We start from the raw sequence: 12989 nt of genomic DNA, 5'->3' as shown, positions 1-12989 counted from the left end.
GGTACCCCGGTAGGAACGAATTCCTTGAATGCTCGAGCGTCCAATCAGGATAGCTGTGCTTAGCCAAGGTAATAGAATGCAGTGCTAAGAAACATTGTATGAAGTGCTATTGTATTTAAATGTTGCATAGTGTCGTAGGTTTCAAGGTACACTATGTATCTTTCTTGGGCAAGTGTTGGTCCTGAAAAGGACCACCCAATCTCGACGTTTTGACAAGTGTGTTCTCGTCATCATCAGGAGAGTGAGCAAAGTTTCTAAAAGTTTTTTTTGAAGACGACAAGAGCACACTTGTCGAAACGTCGAGATTGGGTGGTCCTTTTCAGGACCAACACTTGCCCAAGAAAGCTACATGGTGTACCGTGAAACCTACTACACTATTCTTCTTTGCCATGGAAACCTTCAAAAGTTATAGATGTTGCATGTTATTATTATCATAATTATTATTATAACTTGGAAAGGAATACTTGACACTGTCTGCTCTTGTGTATATATGTGCATATACATGTATAACTATATATGTAATTTCTAACCTATTATTCAAAGCGTGCTCCCTTCATTACAGTATTTTGCACACGTTATAGCAGTCACCTTAGTCAAGCTGAGATTGTACATGCTATATTGAAAACAACAATAAAATTGTCTTTAAAACTGCTCTCATTTCACGGTTCATCCCCAAAGAAGGTAGATGCCTAGTGAATATTTGGATTCTCTTTTAAAGAACATGTTGGCAATGCAAACATGAATTACTTGTGAATATTATCATTCCTGTCTTGTTTCTAATGTCTAATTATTGCCAATACGCGAAAAACCAAGCTGCTCATATGTAACGATATTACATTCCGCGTGTTGGACACAGATGAGGAAACAAAGAAGTAATGCATTGCAGTTCCATCATAGTATTTTCCAAGTATTCTCCAAATTTTCGACGCAAACCTCATGTTTTCGTCAGGGATACAAAGCTCACAGTCAGCTTTGTATCTCTGACAAAAACGTGAGGTTTGCGTAAAAAATTTTGGAGAATACTTTGAAAAAAACTTACTTGGAACTGCAATGCATTACCTCTTTGTCTCTTTTATATACATGTATATATGCATATATATATGTATATATGCATATATATATATATATATATATATATATACATATGTATTTTTTTATTCTCATAAGACTTATTTTAGCTTCTTTGAGTGTTAATTGGGCCATTACCGGTATGTATGAAATTCCTGTTGAATACTTGTTAACTAAGTTTCTTTCTGTGTCTGTTTTTTTCAGTTCATCATAGGTATCATGTAAAAAAGTCTGTGTCATATTTTTTTGCAGGAATCTGGCTTTAAGGCCACTATGCGTCTTTTCACCGCAGCTTTCCTGCGTTCCCTGTTGTTTTGTCTATCGTTAGGTGTGAGAATTCTTAATTAGGCCGCTTTGGAAAGACGCAGCTCTGACTTGACATGGTGCCTTATTTGTTTTATTTATCTTTTCAAGCCAACGTGATGAGCTACTGAGTAATGTGACTGTCCGCCTAGCGGCTGTTGATGGCGGTTTTCCCCGAAGAGGTATGGTAAAAAACGTTACTCTAATAGTGAGTGAGTCATGTGTATTTGACGCTGATGAAGAGCGGACCCCTCTTCGGCTCACAACCGGCGTGGACACAGGAGAGATCGGGGTGGCTGTCCCGAAATATTACTTCTACAAATATGGTGAGAATAAAAATTGTAGTAAATTTTTTTTTCTTCGATTGAATTCATTTATTAATTTCATAGAATACAAAGCGGTAATATACATTAAGATGTGGCTGGGGAATGACAATAAAAGCTTATGACTTGCAAAACAGTGATTCCCCTTACATACTAATATATACAACATAATGAGTCAAGAAATTAAAAAAAACAATGAAATCAACGATAAGTCAATTGTAATTATCTCAATTATAAGATTGATATATGAAGTGCAGACATTCCATGAGCTTTCCTGAGTAGTAAGAGCAGTTATTTTTTGACAGTTGAAAAATGTTGATTTGCAAAACGAAGAGACCCAATGGGAATGTGTGCCTGGATTAATTCAGAAAGATATTTTGGAGCATGACCACAAAGATTTTGAATGTTATGGGAAGATTTTTTAACTGTATGCAAAATTTGATGGGCAATGTTGATGCAATATGCTCATGTTTTTTTAGTGAGGGAAACGAGACAGCCTGCAGAGTTTTGAATTTCCTGCAGCTTTGAATATCCTTTTCTGGTATTCCAAGGTGCATGAATGAGGCCTTTAGTGGATGGCTTTGACAAATATCTACAAACTGTACCAATCTTCCTTAAGGCCAAGGATACTTTAATTGCGATAAATACTCTTGACATTAAAGGTTTTTCTCAGACAACACCTGAGTTCACAACCATTTATTTCATTTCAGACTCTCAAAATTCAACCAATTGACCTAGCATCTTTGTTTCTAATTTGATAAATGACTAATTCCTGATTTAACCCAATCTGCATTCATTCTTAAAGTATTAATCCGATAACCTTGTGTTTTTGTTTCGATCTCTTCATATTACGATGAAGGTTGATTTATATAGAAGTATTGTAATTACATGTTTACATTCATTGCTATTTTGTGTTATTCCATGTAGGCACCAGCCAATGTGGAGAACCTCTCGACAGAATTTTCAATTCTTTTAGGTGATCCCCAGCCATTGGCTGGTGTTCAATTTTAAATTTCTTTTAGAATGTTTATATTGTTGTCATGCTTTTTTTCCTGGAAATGAATAAAAATAAATGAATAAACCATTTGAGAGGGATTTATATAAACATACGTGATCTCAATTGGAGGATATGTTGCATACAGGAATGACTGACTGAATATACATGTAATGACCGGGATAATGATAAATCTGTAAGTGCTTAGATACTTTACAATTGAAATATCTCTCTTTCTCTCTCTCTTTCCTCAGTTTGTCTATCTCCTCTTGGAATGGAATCGAGACTCATCAGTGAGTTTCATCTCGATGCCTCTGATGATGGCCTGGAAGGTCACAGTGTGGACGGCGCAAGACTCAATAGACTACCTACGCGGCTATTTGGTTCAGGTTCGGGCAGTTCAGACTAAGCCAACCACTTTTGTTTTTATTGCAAGGTCAATTCGACCACAGGAAATGTTGATTTGAATCAATAGAGAAAAATCATACAAGAATAGCACCGAAGATTTCATCAAAATCGGATTTAAAATGAGAAAGTTATTAACAAGTTAAAGGTACGGAGATAGAATTGAAATGGATCGACGAGAAAGTGGAGGTCAGAAAACTTAAAAAAACAGAAAGATTTGAAAAGTTGGAGACGGTCAGTTAACATGCTCACGTCTACTTGAGTTTTTTTGTTTTTTGTCCTGCTCTACAAGTTCAATAAGTTAGTTTGTATATCCATTCTGTGCATGATCAGAATATTCTGTGCATGATCATAATATCCTAGTCCTTTGCAAGCGCATAGAGACATTTATAATTGTAATATGCGCTATACAAGAACTGTGTATTATTATTATTATTATCAGAGAAAGGTCATTGGTACTGATGTAAGCACCAACATTGTTGTCTTGATTACTCATATATTCTTTTCAATTATTTTTTCATTTGCATCCACAAAGAACGAAAATGCGTCCACAAACGACTGGTATTTCACAGTTTGCCAAGTACATTGTACAACATGCTATAATTATACATTCAAAGTAGAAATGCAACAAATACCTTCATAAAGTGTTCATTGGTTTGCTGTTCTGGTCACCTGGTATAAATCAATTTCTTCATCCTGCTATGTAAGGCATGCATATGTTATATCTCGCTTTGAAATCTGCCTATCATAATGAAAGAAATGAAAGGTCATTTGACCAAAATTGTCCATGATGTAACTACAAACTGGTCCATTACCAGCATTTTTCTCTCATCCAATTCAAGCTCTCCAACTACTCCAGCTTCTCAACTCAGTCCTTTTCAAGGATTGCACTCAATCCCGAAAGATACTCTACTTTTGAAAATTCCCTTTCTTGCCTATCCATTTCACTGTGTAGTACTGAGGTAGTGTTTCAGACTCGCCTTTTCATCCGAGGGTCGTCTGTTCGAATCCCACCCTGGCTTAGCATCCTTTGGATGGGCATGAATCCACCCTTTGCCACTCTCCACCCAGGTGTTAAATGGGTACCCGGTAGGATGTGAAAGCCAATGTAGTATATGTCCAGCAATTTAGTCTTGGTATTTTCGTTGGAATGCTCCCCAGGGAGTGGTAAAAACGCCAACATTGTGTATACAAGGAACCGATGACGGTGTGATAATAATTACATTGTAAAGCACTTTATAGAAACAGAAAGTATTGAACACTATATAGATGTAGCTCTTATTGTTATTACTTCCACATCTGTCAACATTTTGTAGTCCTTCCTAGGACTTTCCATGTGGTGTACCGTAAACCTCTTCCACAATTGTCTATATCACCGTGCAGACTTACAAAGCCCAAAGTAGAATGTTCTTCCTTTGAAAGCTATAAAGGTCCGCTCATGTTCAAGAGATGATACTGCAGGTCTATTATAAGGCAATGGTGGAAAGTGCACTTCTCTTTAGTTCAACTGTTTGGATAATTATATGTAAGTAGGAAAGAGGATACACATAAACTGTTAAAAATTGAAAAGCAAGCTTCTAAAATAACAAAAGAAAAAGGGTGCTTTCTGGACGAGAATGATATGTATCGTGTAATCTTTGTGTGTATCATACGACATTCTAAATTATTTTGAGTGAACAAATTGAATTTCCATTTGTACCTGATTGCATAATGGACAATAAAAATATCTGAATCTGATCACATCTATCAACATTTGTTAGTCCTTCCTAGGACTTTCCATGTGGGGTACCATGAACCTCTTCCACAATTGAAGAGCTCACTTGCAAAAGGGGTTAGGTCCATTTTTCATCAAATTTGATTTTATGTCTCAATGTGTAGATTTTTAATAGCTCTATAAGATGATACCAAAGAAAAGTTGAAATTCCTATTAAAAAGTGAACTAAAATGGCAAAGAAAAATCACCTTTTTTTTAAAAAGGGGTTAGGTCCATTTCAGTTTAGTTGCAAAAGGGGTTAGGTCCACACAGAATTTTTTTGGAAAATAATTTCTTAAAAAATATGCAGACAGGTAGATTTCTTTTATACCCAATTTCATGTTCTCATGGTAGGGTATCATGAAAATTCAGTTTCACATAAGAATATTGCAATATGGGAGAGAAAAAAATGATTTTCTTGGGGTGGACCTAACCCCTTTTGCAACCAAACTCTTCTGAAGACCTCATTTGTCAAAAGGGGTTAGGTCCATTTTTCATAAATTTTATTGTTTTCTGTCTCTAAACCTCTAAATTTTTAGTCACTCTGATGATACCAAAGACAATTTGAAATTCATATGAAAGCATGAATGAAAGTGGCAAAGAAAAATCACTTTTTTAATCAAAAGAGATTGGATTCATTTCAGTTTGCTTGCAAAAGGGGTTAGGTCCACAATGACAATTTTTTTTTAAATATATTGAAAAAAATTGAAGACAGGTAGATTTCTTTTATACCCAATTTTATGTTTACATGATAAGGTAGTACAGTATGACAATTTAGTTTCTCATAAGAATATTGCAACAAGTGAGAATAAAAAACATGGTTTTTCTCGGAATGGTACCAAGTGGACGTAACCCCTTTTGCAACTAAACTCTTCAATTGTCTATGTCACCATGCAGACATTCAAACATCATCTAATCAACTCTGTCAACAGGTTGGGTGCCAGGTAACTTCCCATCGCGTCCGGGTGAATGGATGCAAGTATCTATGAATGAAACCACTGTGTTAGCGGGAATCAAAACGCAGGGTTCCAGTGATATACTGGCATGGGTTGTAAACTTCACATTGGCTGTCTCTAACAATACATTCTCATGGATGGATATCTTGGACGCAAACAATAAGACCAGGGTAGGTACAGCAAAGAAACAAACGATTCATCCCCGCAAAAAAATCTATATTTAGATATGATTTATTTTTACAAACTACAATTTATGCTATTATATTCATTAACTGGATATGCATTAGGGTCCCATTTTTACAAAGAGTTACAATTGATCTGATCAACCTCAAATATATGGAAATCCATCAGTGTTGTAATTTTTTTTCCACAGGAAAATTGTACAATGTCCTTTAGTTTGTAAACCAGGAGGAGCATACTGAATTTTCATGAAAACAATGAATGTATGAATATACAACATATGTAGGAAATATTTTGAACAAACATGCATGTTTAGATGTTGATGTTGTTGGCTTTCCATAGTTGTGGTTGATCGGATCAATTTAACTTTTTGTAAGATGGGGCCCTGGTCTGTTATCAAAAATCAAGATGTTTATCTCATGCAGTCTGATTTTTTTTTTTAAAGACATCTTTATGACATATAAAAATGCACCTCTGTCGAGACTTTTAAAAATCTTCTGAAAACTCTTTCATTTAACTCTTGGCTTTTTATGCTCCTTGAGCACTCTACAGAGTGGATTTGGTGCTTCACAAGTCACATTATTATTAAATCAAAGTTACATAGAGGCTCTTTAAATGTCTCTGCCAGGAATCGAACCTGGGGCCTACTATACATGTAATGTATATCGATATGACTAGGTCAAGCTCTACATGTAGTTTTGATAAGTTTTTATTTCTAATTTTTCCACAAGTTTTTCTTTTTTTTCAAAAGTGTGCACCAGATCATTCAGTTTGCAGCCCTTAAATACATCAACATACAGGTAAGGGGCTGACTTTATTTTTTATCTTTATCAATTGTTTCATTCATTAACAGGTATTCATTGGAAACTACGACCAGACCAGCACAGTGACAAACTACTTTGATGAAGTATACGCCATATATTTGCGGATTTATCCTATATCGTGGCACAGCCGTATTGGTTTGCGCTTCGAGCTGCTAGGGTGCAGGCCGTACATGAAGTTTAAACGTAAGTCTTAGGCGGTGCTTCACAGGTGAGGGGGGGGGGATGACCTCCATAATATTCCAAGGAAAATGACTTTCCTAAAGAGAGGTCTTGGTTGTTCATGTAACTCTATATATTATCCTTCCTATTCAATTGCAGGTAATAAAAAATGAATAATACCATCATGTTTCTATGCACTGGCATACAGAGAGGGGTGGGGGCGGCTGGGGGCCATGCTCCTCAAAAAAATGTTTCAAGACTAAGAAAAAAAATAGGAACAGGAAAAAGGGAAAATATGACATAATCTTAAAACAATAATAAAACAGTATGCAAACTAGATTCTTGTACTAAAAAGGTCAAGATATACTAGCTCACGACTTTTTTGGCCTCAAACTTGTTTACTCTTCACGCTGTTTCTATGCACAGATCTGCTTGGTTGTATGCGATGCGAGACCACGTACTACTGCCCGGGTGACGGATCACGTTCAACGTGTGGCCGATGTGACCCGCCACGCGATGATTGCGATCGCTCACCGGTGGAACACTCCTATGGACACGCAACGCACTGCAGCCATTGCCCAGAAGGACATGTGAGACAAGCGCGTCTAAAAGCGCCGTTCGTTGTTCACTTATTGAATTTATTTGATTTCATGTCATTTAGTGATATGACACAGTCACAAGGACATTATGGCTTGTATTCTCATAACAGTTTTCAATTGTAAATTGATACAAATCCATGGATTCTGCAGATGTTGTATACATGTACCTAAAGGGATGCTCCAGGCTGAGAATATTCATATCTAAATAATAATAATAATAATAGCCAATTTTTATATAGTGCTTTTCCCAGAATGGCTCAAAGCGCTTTACAGCATATTATTTACCCCGGTCATGGGATTCATTTCAATCCTGCATGAAAAGTGCACAATTTCCACTCCCTGGGGAGCATTCCTTGCATTCATCGCAGCCTCATTATGGCGCTGGCAAATTCAAACATGCAATATCTTTCGCATCCTACCGGGTACCCATTTAGCACCTGGATCGAGAGTGGCAAAGTGTGGATTAACGCCTTGCTAAAGGACGCTAGACCTAGGTGGGATTCGAACACACGACCCTCTGTTTACAAGGCGAGAGTCAGAACCACTACACCACGGCTCTTCCAAATAAATAGCAAACTGCTGAAAATGTCATCAAAATCGGGTAACAAATGACAAAGTTATTGAATTTTTAAGTTTAGCAATATTTTATTATATGCACGTCATGATGATGATGTCACATCCCCCACATTCCTTTTTCTTATGTTATTATATGAAATCATAATTGTTTCGTTTTTTCATGCATGTGTATGTGTCTCCATTATGATGAAATTTAGTTGCAGCACTAAATCGAATACACTTAATCAGTTGTCAATCAAATTGTTATAGTTCTTGGTAGAAAATTTTTGAATAAACCCAATTTCATATAATAAAAATACAAAAGAACAAGAAGAGATATGACATCACCCCACCTAATGAATATTCATGAAGACATGTCTAGAACTGTTTCACTGGTATAATGAAATTTTTTTAATTCAATAACTTTGTTATTTGTTATCTGATTTTGATCAAATTTTCAGCATTTTGCTCTGTGAATTTTACTCCATTAATTGAAATATGAATATCTTCAGCCTGGAGCATCCCTTTAATTATGCCTATTTCATTGAGTACACTAAAAATTAGTAAAGCCCAATTATAAATGTGTGCTTTTAGCATATGATGATGATAATAATAATAATTTAGTCTTATATAGCGCTTTTCATGAAATCCATATCAAAGCGCTTTACAATATAGAACATACAAAATATACAAACAAAAGTGAAATACATGTAACTAAAAATTGAAAAATATCAAGGACACTGTACACTGTAAATGGGGCTACATGTTGAATATGCATTCTTCATGAGGTACGTCTTTAAATTGGATCGAAACAGAGGGAAGCTGGAATAGTATTCCAAAGACGTGGGGCAGAGCTTGAAAAGGACCTATCACCAAAAAGTTTAGTTTTTGCTTTTTTGACTGTTAAGAAATGCTGATTTGCAGAATGAAGGGACCTACTGGGAGTGTGTGCCTGGTTTAATTTAGAGAGATATTTTGGAGCATGTCCATGAAGAGATTTGAATGTTAGGAGTAGAATTTTGAATTGTATAAAAAATTTAATGGGAAGCCAGTGCAATTGTAGTTGTTACATGGTAAGTGTTACATACTAAATTCATGCTGGAATAAAGCACAATAATAAAACAAATCTGCATAATGCATGGGTTTCTTAATACCATGAAACAATTTAAACTTCTTTTGAATATAAGGACCAATAATGATATTTGCAAGTATATGAAAACACGGCAAGACAATATCAGCTAATTCAGATTTTAGCAGAATATCTGCACTTAAAAAAGCAGACTTTTTTCACAAATATCAAAATTTGAAATAATAATTATTTTTTGCCTTTATATTAAAACAAATAAACACCAAAATTGCAATGTATATGTGAACCTTGACATATATTTTTGTTGTTTCATTACTTGATTTCATTGACTAAATTACCATCTTTATCTGTTCTTAACCTACAAATATCTCCAGTAGTAGAAGTTAGAATACAACAGTGGTATTTAAATCATCATCATAATTGATGCTGTTGCTATAAATTATAATACATGTATGTATATTTTGATTGCTACCTGTATCTTCATTTTTATTCCAGATTTGCCACGATGGATATGCATATATATGTCCACCATATACATACGCAGTATGCAATGACACGGTAAGATCGTTCATGAACATATAGTCTGTAATTTTCCTTGACTATTTTCCTTTATGCTAAAATCAGATTCAAGGATTTCAATAGCTTATAATAACGGTTAATGAAAATAACTGCCTATTTTTTTCATGGAACTGAATGTGTGAAAGGGACTGTAAAAAACAAGATGTTACAACTACACAAATGGGTGTTCATAGGGGAAGTTTTTTTCTTATAGTCTTTTGCAATTATATTATTGGTGGTATTTATACTTTATTGTTATGTGATGATGAGATATATCTCACATATTCAATAATATATCAATACATAATCAATACTTAATATTGATTGATATATGTTTACCGTCTCCAACTTTCTTTAGAAAGTATTACTCATTCTTCTTCCAGCTAAACTTCTGAAGCACACACATTTTATGGGTTTCTTATTCACTACATTCCTCCCTCTTAACTATTAAAAAGGTCCATTCCCCCAATTCAGAGTAAAATTATGACGTACAGAATGTTTTGGTCAAGCATCCAAGGTTGACCAACACCCGTTCGGCTACAAAGAGTCTTGACCAGACCAATATAAAAGGAGTTCACTTCTGAACCCAAGTCAGATTATTACAGATTGCTTAGAGATTGGTTCCAGCATGCAGATAGATTAGAGATAGAGTTTTAGAACTACAGAAGGGGTTCATTGCATACTATGTTAGTTTGCAGTGTGCCAAATTGATGCCTGTTGTCATGGTTAAGTACGCTATTGTACATGTATGTATGAGTCCACCTGGTGCAAGCATAGCTCTTACACATAACACCTGAAAGAAAGAAATAGTTATGCAAAGCACCTGAAGTCATACCACTACATTATCTTTATTTTCAATTCAATTCAATTTGATTCATTTGTTAAACCATCAAATACAAAAACAATACAAAACATTTGACAACACAGTTTTAATACACTGATGGTATTGAACGGTGATCCTGGAGAAAGCAAAGCTTACAAATAGCAAAATTATACAATTATCAACAATACGAACATATGTTATTTCTTGGTTTGTTTCTTTGAATATTTGTCCTCAATATTTTCAGTACTGTGGAGCATTGTGGGAATTTGTAGCCCAGTGGTCTTTAGACTTCAAAACAAACGGTTGTGGATTCAAATCCCAGCCATGAGTTTTCTTTAGCAAGAAAGGCATCCAGATTTCGCTGCATTCGACCTAGGTGAGGTAAATGGGTAACTGGTAGGAATTGATTTCTTGAAATGCATGTGCGCTGTATTAATTATGGACGCCAAGCCAAAGCTAGGGTTATGGTATCCAAGCCCTTTGAGAGCCCATAGAGACGTTATAATCATAATACAATAACTTTTTTTTTTTTATTAGTATGATTTTCAGTACTGTATTGGTGAGTGCATCCAATTCTGTGGCAAAGCATAGAGAAGTGATCGTAATATCCGTTATATCAAAATTATTATATTATCATTTTCAGTTCTGTATTGATGAATGCATCCAATGTGAAGCTGGTACAGCATGTTTTGATGGAGTAAGGACAGAGTGCAGACCAGGTTTCTACTCGATAGGATATGGACAAGGTGGGTATCCAAAACTTGCTTACTTATCATGATGTCACTCTCGAACAACTCTCCCCTTTGATGGGTCCAAATATAACCCAAATCTTGCTTACTTCATGATGTCACTCTTGAACAACTCTCCCCTTCGATGGGTCCAAATATAACCCAAATCTTGCTTACTTCATGATGTCACTCTTGAACAACCCTCCCCTTCGATGGGTCCAAATATAACCCAAAACTTGCTTACATCATGATGTCACTCTTGAACAACTCTCCCCTTTGATGGGTCCAAATATAACCCAAATCTTGCTTACTTCATGATGTCACTCTTGAACAACTCTCCCCTTCGATGGGTCCAAATATAACCCAAATCTTGCTTACTTCATGATGTCACTCTTGAACAACTCTCCCCTTCAATGGGTCCAAATATAACCCAAATCTTGCTTACTTCATGATGTCACTCTCGAACAACTCTCCCCTTCGATGGGTCCAAATATACTGCACCCCAAAATATATTTTGCTCATTATCGTGAAAGTATAAATTCTTCATTCACAATATATTTAGTGGAACTTTTTTGAAACTTCCTTCCCATTCAGGGAACACCTGATTTAAGGCTAAAATTGATGTATTGCTCTTGTCTTTGACTCAGACAATGAGGACATAGTTCAGTGAGCTTGTTAATCGCTTTATCAAAATAAAGGTACTCGTATTCTGAATTTTAATGGTTAATATGAAATAATCATTGAATACTACAATTTAAGTACAGTACATGTACATTTATACCATCATTTGAGGGAATAACTCATCTTTTCATTGATACCTTACACTACTCACACCATGCATGACTGAATAAATCACTGTGGAAGACAAGATTTACAGATTCCTCTCTTTATACAAAGCACTTCTTGGTCAAGCTTCTGGCTACATTACAGAAAAGCAGTAATCATGGTCGCAATTTGCGCAGTTCAACGGATCCTCTGCTTTTACAGATTCCATCCTTCAAAACAAAAGTAACACTAGGAGATCAAACATTCACTTGTGTAGCCCCCAAGCATTGGAATAGCTTACCCCCGGAAGTTAGGAAAGCGCCATCCGTAAACAACTTTAAACCAAAGCATAAAACACATCTATTTAATCAATAACAAGCATTTTAGGAGTCCCATAAAGCGCAGTAGAATATACACTTTATGGAATAGTTTCTGCACTCTATAAATTTATATATTATCATAAGTGAAGTGAAAGGAAAGTGATCAATCAAAGAGGAACTGTAACCTTTTAAAGGTAAATGCTAGTTTTGGTAACGATATCAAAATGAGTTCTTACAGAATCCAATGAAATGACCACCAAAGTGTCTGTTTGTATAAATAAAACACATGTGCCAAAGGATTCTGGAAGAAATTGTGTAATTGCTGAGAAATCAGCAAATAAGCACAGGATTCGGGTAGAGCGTCGGGCCCAAAAGCAATAATTATACACTGTCCCACGTGCGCTTATCTGTGTTGGGGAAGTTCAGTCTGAACATTTTTCAGCGTAGATTTCAAGATTTCACAAAGTTCAGTTTATGTAACTGTACCAGATCTAGATCCTCGATGATATACTGACAATTAAGCCTGGTTTTACAGACTTTCTCATGAAATCAGTGTTTACTGCAACTACTGGAATTTCTCTTTAAGCAT

General features: G+C 35.6%; 1 protein-coding gene across 1 annotated transcript in view; it reads left to right on the top strand.

Annotated features, from left to right (window-relative positions):
• Positions 1-12989, top strand: part of LOC129263243 (uncharacterized) — a 92798-nt gene that overhangs the window by 33447 nt on the left and 46362 nt on the right. Inside the window, exons 16-22 of the mRNA XM_064100428.1 lie at positions 1483-1697; positions 2943-3077; positions 5779-5972; positions 6836-6989; positions 7392-7555; positions 9702-9764; positions 11231-11333. Coding sequence (XP_063956498.1) covers positions 1483-1697; positions 2943-3077; positions 5779-5972; positions 6836-6989; positions 7392-7555; positions 9702-9764; positions 11231-11333 — 1028 coding nt within the window. The remainder of the gene's footprint in view (positions 1-1482; positions 1698-2942; positions 3078-5778; positions 5973-6835; positions 6990-7391; positions 7556-9701; positions 9765-11230; positions 11334-12989) is intronic.

This window comes from Lytechinus pictus, chromosome 6 (assembly GCF_037042905.1).
Source record: "Lytechinus pictus isolate F3 Inbred chromosome 6, Lp3.0, whole genome shotgun sequence".
Lineage (NCBI taxonomy): Eukaryota > Metazoa > Echinodermata > Echinoidea > Temnopleuroida > Toxopneustidae > Lytechinus > Lytechinus pictus.
Note: the sequence above shows the minus strand (reverse complement) of the source record. Positions and strands in the feature narration are given on the sequence as shown.